Genomic DNA, 11197 nt, shown 5'->3' with positions numbered 1-11197 from the left:
AGCTGCATGCTTGTTTCAGGTGTGGGACAAACTACCAAAAATATCAGTCTTATGTCCAAGCATTTAACATTACACAAATCAGGTAAAGCTGACAATACTGAAGCTGAGCAGACTGATTGGATCACTTCTTTGCTCCCATCAGCCAGCCCTTTCTTCGTACATTATCACTGCAGCACAACAGATTGGTTCTCTTTGCTGCTTTTTCCTCCCCAGTAAGAGCTCTGCTATACAGGCCTGCAAGAGACGGATCACAAGTCAAATTGAAGTAATTACATTTCTGATCCTGTGCTTTTACAGAAATTATTATAATGTACAAGAAAGACTCAACTTCCCAAATCAAAGGGATATCTGACCGCCATGGATAAACAAAGCATTGCTGAATAAACTTTCAATTGACATCGAAATTCCAGGCCATGTTAAAATTGGGTTGGTGAAGAAACCAAAGCCCTACAATCCTCCTCCTTCCCATGTTCTGCATTTCACTGAAATCCCTTTGCTTCCCTGATCCTTTATACATCCCATCCTACTATGCAAACTCCTATCACCCTTTTCTTAAGCTGTGTACACACGTGCGATAATTATCATTGGAAATGAATGACTAACGACCGTTCATCCGATAATCGTTACCAAAAAAAGTGCACAACGTCGCTGATGAACGAGGATTGTTGCTGGAAACGTACAACAATCCCAGCGGATCTGATTCGGCAACGATTGTTCGCAATCTATTGTGTGTACGGTCGTTCGGTGATCGTGGATGGTTGTGCAGTATACTTTCTCCTTTACATGTCACTTCTTGCATCGTTCAAACTATCCTATCTAGTGTGTGTACATTATTGGTGCATTAATCTGTATTATATCTGAACGATCATATCGTTACAGCATGTACAGAATTGTGCACAATATGATCGTTCAAAATAATCGTGCATAATCATTAGTCGTTCGTTTTATAATGACAATTATTGCAGCTTTAGAAGACAAAGGCACCATAAGAAGCTCTCACTTATAAATAGGTTTGTTGCATATAGTTAGCATTTACTGCTCTTTATTATCTGACTCCACCATTGTTTATACTGAGCATGACACTATGCTTCAATCTATTATTAAAAAAATAAACTGCTCAAAAAACAGGAACACTCAATCAACCTAAAATAAAGGTTGAATAAATGTGCTATGTGTTTGCTGTGTCTCCCATCATGGTCTCAAGATGAAGGAGACACCTGGAGGCCTTTACACAAGGAGAGCTGGTTAGGACTATAGAAAGAAAACAATCCAGTTACAGGACTAATAATTGCATCTTTGTGCGAGGAGGAATGGGAGAACCATTGGAGCCATCAAAAGGGCTCCTTGTGTGCATGTTTCTGAACAAACTGCCCGAAAGTGGGCCTGATGTGATACAGCGCTGCGTAATATGTTGGCGCTATATAAATCCTGTTTATTAATAATAGTAATAATATAGTGGGCCTGTAATCACAGTCCAGCACGGTGCAGCTCAATCATCATTGGTGGCCCATTCTCTTTAAAGATAAGATCAGATTATGGTGCCAATGTGAAAACCTGGAAACGCTGTGAACAATATGCTGCCTGCATCATCATGAGTTTTTTTTTAGCAGTGGTTCAGTGATGGGTTGGGGGGTATATCCTTGGAGGGCTGTATATGCCTCCATGTGCAAGCTAATGGCACCCTAAACTGCTGGCAGGTACAAGGATGAAATCTTCAGACTCTGCCCATATGACCAGAAGGTGTAGGCAATTTTTTGATGATGAAGGCATTTTTGCCCTCTGGGTCCCAATACCAGAATCCATATGGAATAATACACATCTGACTCCACCAAATAGAACCTCAGACTGTCCATACACTTACAGATGCCCTGATCCAGGTCTGGGTGGAGATCTCTCACCAATCCATCAAAAGCAGGCTGGTGTAGTCTGGAGTGCATAAAGAGAAGGGGGGGGGGGGGGCAATCAAATTACTGGGCCACATTATGAGTGGTGTTAAAATTTAAGGGTAATCATTCTTTATTTACTTTGATGTTCAATATGATTTTAAATCCAGATCACAGGGGGTTAATGACTTTGGATTCTATTGACCGTTCTTTCAGCTTGAATATATTGGTAATCAAGATCTGAATTATTATTTATTTTTTGGGCAGTGTAGCAGATTTGAAATATACCTCATATTCCTAATACATTACTGATATACCCATATCTAAAGCTTCATTAAATATATTTCTCCCAAATGCAACAATTATTCACAATAATCCAATACATGGAGAACCGTAAGTAGTTTTCATTCACATAAAGCCCTTATTTGGCGTAAGGTTGCCAGCTGTCTGGAAATGTACGCAGTCTGTACAAAAATGTAGGTTTATCAAGGTTGTCTGGGGAAAAATAAAAAGGTGAAGGGAAAAAAGTTAAATATTTTTTCCCCCATGCATTTGAAGCATTAGCAAACCAATGTCCTGCTCAAATGTTACGAGGGCTTAAATATTTGATGGTTTTCTTCCAGACCATGCTGGTTAGTGGTCTGACGTCAGCCAGAGCACTGCATTGCTATCCCACCCGCAGATACTGTGACGTTGCTGCTTTTCATCAATGAACTCCGTTTCACACACTTACGGATGTTGACGTAGGAGAGGCATCTACACCTTGACTGAATCAAGCTATGGAGGAAGCGTTTCAGTGAAGCAGGCTCTGCTTTCTCTTCATACATTTATGGAATATTGCATATTACAGACCTACAGCTAATACAATATCTTGGTTTTCATTTTTATAGGCATTAGTGATTAGGCTATGACTAAAGCAACCATTGATCGAGGCTGTGAATTACTTCTAGGGTTCATAAGTATGTCAGAGTAAAACAAACAGGAAGAAATACATGCAAAGCCTGCTGGATATACAGTGAAGGTGATGCTACTCTACTACTACCTCTACTGCTCTTCAAAACTAAGCTGAATTGTCATGTTCCCTACTATTACACTACAGAACACCTCTTTGTTATGTTATGAAGTTTTAGAAAAGTAAATGCCATTATTCATTATAAGAAGGTAGAAGTTCGCTAGTTTTCGGATCGATATTTTGCATATACAGAATTTTATGTGTATATGTATTTTTTATGCAAGCATCTGAAGCGAAGCGTCTGCCAGTCAATAACAGAGCCATGGCCAGACATGAGGTCTTCTGCCCCTTCACTCCTAAATACAAGATTCACCTTCAGAAAAGAATACAGCACAGAAGGTCACAGCAATCCAATCATTCAGGCAAACAATATACTAACAACTTCCATTTTCATAGACTACATTTTTTATTTACAGGTTCTGAAGACTAAGGCTGCTTACACACGACAAATTCATTGTCACACCAGACCAATGGGCCTGCTCCGTTGAATTCTTCTCAATTGCTTCAAGCCGCTTTTGGTTTCTTATAGAAGTGTTCAGGTAAAGAGGTTGTTCAGATGCAAAAAAAAAAAAAAAAAAAAAAAATGATGTTACAGATATTCCAGGTCCCATCATTCTAAAATCCTATTCCTAAAAATACCAGTCGTAGGAATCTACTGAAAAGCTGACAAATCTCCAAGGAGAAGGGGATACTGGAATTGCATGAGACTTGAAGACATAAAATGTATTGAAAGTGAATGCACAAAGATGAACAAGATTTTTTACATGTAACACCAAGCTCATTCCCTTCACTTAAGTGCACTTAATGATATCTTCCTATTGGGATTCTACTTTATTTTTATCTTCTTAAAAGGTTAGAAAAAAAAAAAAGAAAAGAAAATCTGTGACCTAAACACAACAATATTTTGTTTGGGTATGGTATGTGCCAATAATGAATGTGGATCCAGTGACTTTGTATGTTTAAGCCAACCTTTCACATCCTTTTTAACATGGGGGAACCCTTGAAATAAGGTCCTTGGGGGACTCCTGCTTATTATTCCAATATCAACAGCTCACAGTACATTAGTGTGGCGATCAGTGAAGAAAATCACCCTTACATATAGCCAAAATGATCATTGGTGGTAACTGACCTGGGAGGTACAAATTGCTCAAGGAACCTCTGGAGGAACCCAGGTTTAGGCTGTCTTCCATTAATGGTGAGAGATGTGGTACTGACCAGCCACACCTTCATAACTGCACCAGCTTACACATGTACTTATGCTGTAAACATAACAAAACCTTATGGAATAACTATTACAAGATAACGCTTTTCTTGTTACAAGAGCGATACATGGGCTGTCAGGATGGACGTCGTTCTAAAAACGAGTAGTCTGGCCATCATGTTGATTGAAAGGCTTCTGCAATTTCCATGTTACTGCCCTGCAAAAAGCATGAAGCCACTAAATCAGAATGACTAAATGGCATAGTGGTTTGGAGAAATTCGCAGTAGCAGTCTTTCTTTCACATTGCTATTTTTTTTTCCACCAAATCTTTGCTTTGAGCAGACTAATTTATATACTTAAGATATATTAGTATAAATCATTTATATACATATTTAGTTGGTTACTAGTTTGTACATATACATAGAGCTGATAGCAAGTCATATTCAGGTACTTGTATCGGCCACCCAAGTTTTTTTTTTGGAGTTTGTTTTAAATAAATCTTTTTTAAAGGTTTACAGATATATAAACGAATGAATGCAGTTCTGCATTTCTCTCATTAACATATTAATAGGACAGCACAGATCTGTAAGTGTTAACACGCTGCAGCATAGACAATCTGGGTCTCCTGACATGCCAAAATAGTTATTGTGTGAGAGCTGTGTAGATCTTAAAAGTGAACAGACGAATGTACAAATGCTTCAGCAGGTAAAACAGGTCCCATAAAGGTTTACCTCATGTATTTAGTTTAATGCATGGAGTTCTGCTGGTTTCAAAGTTTCCTATTAGGCACTTTAACACTCTAGTATACCTTATGAAGTGTGCACATCAGAGTTCCCCATTTAAATCAAAAAGAAATATCTCCCAACTCTACCCGCACACAATTATAGGATTGGATTGCAAGAAGCTGGACTTGAGAAATAAGTTATAATTACAAAATATTCATCTCCTAAACCTCCTCCACTTAAAACACATACATTCCCTAACATATTCCCAGCAGATGTCTATATAAATAACTTTGGGTATCCACGGCATTCAGAAATAAAGAAAACGCATTACAACACATTTCCAAAATGTCTCAACATAATTTATTTTTTTACGTTAAAATGTACAGTTTTTTTTTTCTGAAAGCACTTACTAGAAAGGAGGAGAAGGGTTCGGGACATGGGGTGAAAGTCTTATTACATACAAACCAGACGGGGGCAAGTAGAACCCCACAGCGTCAAGAAAAGGCCGGAGGAAAGAAAATAAAAAAATAAAATACAATTACAATATGAGTTGGGAGGATAAAACCATTATTAAAACCCTAGAAATGTACGGGAGGAAGAGAAATGTCAGTTTGCATAAGCATCTTCAGGACTCTTTACTGCCTGTCCATCAGGAGTCAAAGTGTCAGGAAACAGCTGGTGGTCTGGAAAACTGAATGCCACTGAAAACACACACGTGGCCACAGGAAGATTTTGATATCAACCGAGCACAATACACTCCCATAGATAAGCAAGACAGAGGCTTTGGATTTCTTTTACCATGAGTGTATAAAATAGATGACAATCAAATGTCCTGTTTGGGGTTCCCTGCAATTGGGCAACAAAGAGTAAGCGGGAACATATCCAGCTAACAATCAACTGATCCATCTAGGAAGAAACTGCATAAACCATTTCTGTGATTGAACCAGACATCTATACAAGGGTGAAGGCTACAATTTATGGAGTCAACAAAATCTTTGCACATAGCAACTTAATATACTTCTTATTAAAAGCTGGTGACATCACCAGTTTCCTATGAACAAAAAATGAACAGTAAGAAAAATGGCTGCCTTCCCTAATGCTGGCTATAGAAATTCATAGAAAGGAAGAGGATGTTTTAAAACAAGAAATGATACCCGCCAAAGTTGATAATTATATCAGATATCTTCCAACATAATCCAGACAGAAAACAGGACTTGAAAAGAAAATACTACAAATTATAAGGATATTATAGGGATAATTTAGGAGTCAAGCAGGGCTGTTTGAACTGTAACTATGCTTATTTGGCAACTGTGAGAAATGTACAATTTAATTTGCACAGCTTCCTTTGTTTATGTGAAAAAATTATAATAGCACTTGTGTAGTTCTATAACTCGCCTAAATAAGCCATAAATTGGCATACTTCATACAGGCATTTGCTGTGTCATTGCAAACCTACCCACAGCTTCCATTACTATAAAGGCCAAGGTCAAGAGGCTTCTCTCTGCACACAAATCATTGGGAATACAAAAGCGGCTTAACGCAGGTCAAGAAAACCCGATGTAAAAAAGAAAAATGCTGCATTTGCCCACTGAAGGCCTGTTGACATAAGCCCTACAATAATAGACATGACTTTACACAAATAGCTTTTGTGAAACCTGGACTACACAAGAACTTCTAATAATTCTTTTATGAACAAGGATGGAGATCTATTTTCTGGGTGCCTATTATTTGTTGTGTACATTAAGACCCTTGTGGCATACTAAGATCTTTTCAGATGCATACTTGCTGCAAACCCTGAACAGATCTGTGGATTGAGGAAAAACCATATCGTGTTAACTGTGGATGGCATCATATCTCTTAGCTGTGTTGTCATGTCTGCCGTTTGACGGCCAATTTTACAAAGATCACTTGGGTTTCACGTAGGCAAAGAACGAGACATTTTTCTGCATTTTTAGAAGAATGCAGGTCAGACGTTACCAGGCTTGGGTACTGCTTTGCTATACAAAGGACATTGGAGGGAAGAGACTGCATTTGCTGAATGTTGTATATTGGGGGAAAAAAGGGCCATTAAGACAACGTGTATGGCGAGGCACTGCTCTTGTGAAAATCCACCCCGCTACTGCGATTATCTACTTCTATCTCTTAGGGCACACAGATTGGCAGGCACACATTATTGCTATGGCAAGGCATCAGCACACTAAAGAGTACCACTACCCTTGAATTCTAGGCTGGAAAGGAGTCATGGAGACACAAGTCAACCCATCCCGAGAGCAAAACAGGCCAGGCAGAAAGTGACAATATATAATATATACATAGGGACTCTAAATATTTAAGAGCAAAACACATTTAAAAGTACTAAAAATATAGATGCAGTCAATTTGCTCTCTTGATGAGTGACTATATAAGACGGCAATTATAAAATGACCCGGGATTGGGGTCGGGGGGTGTTGGAATAAATACAAAGAAACGGGTCTGTTCTTTGCCCAGTGAACTATACCTATTAATCTCTGGCATCGTTTATGAAACCATCACCCACCAAAGACTCCACAAACCATAATTTAATGTGAATGCAGAGGGAGAACCTCCAGCAATTTGGTCAAAAAAATAAATATTCAGCTGAAGGAAATGATGCTGTGGTGAACTCAAAACCCAGCATTCCTTGTCAGGAAGACAGAGCCTTGTATTTCTTTGTGCTGCAGTGCCAGATGTAAACTTACAAACTCCTATAGCCTCTAAAACCACCACCAAAAATGGTTCTAAGACAACTACAGAAAGCATGTGGTCTTCATAAATTCTTTGTCATGTGACCAAGAATTATTTTAATGCTCCTCTGCTCCCGCTGTGAGCACCTAAGTGTTCTTCTCCCTTCCAACCCCATCCTAGAGATTGAAAATGATGAGCAAATGAAACAGCGGACGTACGGTTAAAGTACACAGTCACCATGGCTCTGGTAAAAGCCTATGGCGGAATAAGGCTACAGGGTTACAATTTTTTTTGTCTTTCTTAGTATTTTTTTCTTTTAAACTTGATTTCTAAAAACAAGAATTTTCTTTCTTTTTTTTTTTTTTTCCTATGACCGTGCAACTTTTACCGTTAACCGTTTGTATCTGGTATTTTTGTGTTTTTTGATTCTGTTATACCAATGAAAAAAATTTAAAAAAAGTATGGTAAAGGTTTAAAAAAAATCCGCCGACACTTTCATATAAACTGGAGAGTGATAGAGAGAGAGAGAGAGAGAGAGAGAGAGAGAGAGAGAAAGAGGATGAAAAAAAGAGAAATACCTTTCTACAGAAGAGAAAATAACAGGAAAACCCCACAAAAGTATATTTTTGCAAGGGAAATAAAATAACAATAAAAAACATAATATTAAATCTACAGCAAAGGGATATAAGGTAGAGGGGACACAAGTCCTGTCAGTATAAAAGGCCGTATTTATAGTCTGCAAGAGAACATGAGGGGCAGGAGAGCAACTTGTACTGGTTGCACTGGGGCCCCCCTCATCTCCTCATATAGGGGGAGTTGAGAGTTTGTTTGGGAACTGCAGGGGAATTCATATAGGAGTGGTGAGGAGGTGGTGTGTACATCATATTTCCATGGGGATTCGGCTGCATAGGTTGCTGGGTATAGGCCTGGGCACCCATCATGCCCATGCCAACCTGCATGGGGTACTGTGTTGTCTGGTTCATATAGGCTGCGTTGCTATGATAGGAGCTGTTGACCATAGGCTGGGACATGCGGTACCCTCCCATAGCATTGAGTGGGTTCATGGTGTTAACATTGTACGGTCCGGTGGGCATAAGATTGACGCCCATGTTCATGCTTCGCTGGACGGTAAGTGCCCGGGATGAAGGCTGCATACCTGGCGTGCTGCGCCCGTACAATTGTTGCTGGTGAGGGGATGGAGGAGCGGGCAGTGGCGCAGATTTGGAGCGGATTGAAATATGCCCTTTGACGGGCATTTGACTCTGAATACGCTGGCTGTGGGGAATGCCAAGATTTCCTGTTGGCATGTTGCACTGGAGTAGGTTCATGGAAGGAGGTGGGGTCATGGTGGCTTGTGCTTGGGGTGCCCCTGCCAGTGGATGAGAAGAAGTAAGCTGGGACAGGCCTGGGTTAGAAAGGGACACACTGTTTGCATAGGAGGTGACGGCCTGAGCATGGCTGTAAGGCATAGGATGAGTGTCCATGATAGTGTTGGTGAGCTGTTGCAACTTTGCCAGGCTAAAGGTGGCTGAGGGCTGGGAATAGCCTCCGGCCCCAAAATCCCCGGGGTAGATGCTGAGATTGCTGCCATTACTCTGGTCTGGGATCTCCATGATCATTGGCGAGGGGCCAAAGCTGTTGTTCATACTGCACTGTGACATTGGGGGCTGCTGCTGCTGTGGAGGCGGTTGAGGCTGCTGTGGGGGCAATGGAGGTGGTGGAGGAGGGGGTGGTGGCTGGTTGTTGCTGCTGCTAGGAGGGCGTTCTGAGGCACAATTCTGTGGTGACTTAATGCTACAAGCCTGCGTTGTTTGCAGCATGCTTGCCATTCCAGCCATTTGTTGGCTCACAACACACCCATTTTGTGCCATGCTGGCAGAAGACGGCAGACCCCCAGCTCCGCTAGCATTTCCACCACTGGCATATGAACAGCTGCTTTGGGAGGAGATGCTGCCACCTCCCATGCTGGAGTCATAACTGCTGGGATTTTCATAGTTTTCAGTCGTGCTTTCAATACTGCCCAAATCACTAAACCCGCTATCCACCACCTGTTGCGAATGGTCTGAAACAGAGGGAACGTCCATCATTGGGCTGGTTGTTTCTAGGTTCTGCATAGATGGAGCAGAGAGAGATCCTGCATCAGGACTAATTTGAGGGTAGGCCCCAGTTCCGTTACTTTCCAAAGCTGGAGGAACGCTGGGACTGCTTGCGGAGCGCACTGACTGACTGGGATGCGAATGGACCGAAGATATTGGACTTCCATGGGCAGAGGGATGGCATTCATCGGACAAGCCCAACTGTGGGTCCTCCTCTGCTTGTGTGAAACTCTGTAAAGTCTGGCAGGCTGTTAGGGTCTCATCCTCACAATCTCCATATGTGCCATCATCACGCTCACTCCCTTCCTCCTGTGTTAAGGACTGCACTGCTTGCACAGTTTCCAAGTCTAACTCTGTGTGAGGTATTTCCTCCTCACCATCATCTTCCTCTTCTTCCTCTTTGGGGTCCTCATCAACCTTTTCCAGACTTTCCTCTTCTTCTTCTAAACATGAGGGTTGGTCAGGCACCTCTGTTGTCTCTTGCTCCTGTTCACCTTCTGCCTTCTCCTCCTCTTCACTGCTGCTTCCAATACAAGGCTCCTGTGGCTCTGGCTCCTCAGGAACAGGACCCTGTTCCGTTTCTTCCCCTTCATCAGCTTCCTTTGCACCATCATCTTCATCATCTGCATCATGATCTTCCTGATGATTTGATGCAGGTGCTGCTGTTTCTTTTTCCTCCAGTACCTTTTCCTCTTCCTCCTCTTCTTCTGGTTCTGGCTCTTCAGAAACCGGTTGCGGGTCTTCTACAGGCTCCCTTTGCTGTTCTGGAGATTCCGAATGATGTTCTGCTTCCCGGGATGAACCGTCACTACTGCTGCTACTACTGCTGCTACTCCCAGAAGGAGATGCTGGCTGCACAGCAGTGATGACAGCTTCAGGTTCCTCTTCTTCGTTACACTTCTCCACCACTGTTTGTACTTCTTCCTCCTCTTGCTCTTTTGTCTCAGGGACTTTATCCTTGGCAGGAGACTCTTCCTCTCTATCACGTATTCTTGGTTTGCGTCCTGGTCGACCAGGAGGATGACGGGTGGGCTCTGGGGCAGGAGGTGGATCCCGGTTAAGCTTGAAGCCTGGTTTACGTCCAGGTCGTTTCTTCCAGTGCAGAGGTTTTCTGCTCTTCCCTTTAGGCCATCCTTTCTTCTTTACAGGTGGAGGAGCAGGGGTCTCAGGCAGTGCTGATGTATCCGCTGGAGGGCGCATGGTAGCCACAGGTGGTTGCATTGATGCCACTGAAACAAAACAAAAAAATGTTAAAAAAATTGTGATGTGTGGTTTTATTACAGAACAGGCATTGAACAATCTAAAGGTAAACAAATTCAAGCAAGGAAAAAAACATACATTTCCATTTGCATTAAAGGGGGAACACTGGCTACATTTTGGGTTTTGGGATTTACCCTGCTGCCGACAAAACAAAAGAATGGAGAAATGCTAGCAATCAGGTATGGGGTTGCAGCATAACAAACAAACTGTATCAGGTTCCTGTATTCACAAAGAGGAAAACATGTATATATGTACATAGTGTCATTATTTATATATATATATATATATATATATATATATATATATATATATATATA

At 41.4% G+C, this 11197-nt stretch overlaps 1 protein-coding gene across 2 annotated transcripts in view; it reads right to left on the bottom strand.

Moving 5' to 3' along the window:
- Positions 1-5158: 5158 nt before the first annotated feature.
- The window catches only part of KAT6A (lysine acetyltransferase 6A), a 34719-nt gene continuing 28680 nt past the window's right edge, over positions 5159-11197 (bottom strand). For both annotated transcript variants that reach the window (XM_072399805.1, XM_072399806.1), the window contains exon 17: positions 5159-10849. In XM_072399805.1, coding sequence (XP_072255906.1) covers positions 8319-10849 — 2531 coding nt within the window. In that variant the 3' untranslated portion in view covers positions 5159-8318. The remainder of the gene's footprint in view (positions 10850-11197) is intronic.

This window comes from Pyxicephalus adspersus, chromosome 2, assembly GCF_032062135.1.
Source record: "Pyxicephalus adspersus chromosome 2, UCB_Pads_2.0, whole genome shotgun sequence".
Classification (NCBI taxonomy): Eukaryota; Metazoa; Chordata; class Amphibia; order Anura; family Pyxicephalidae; genus Pyxicephalus; species Pyxicephalus adspersus.
This window is presented reverse-complemented; position numbering and strand designations above follow the sequence as displayed.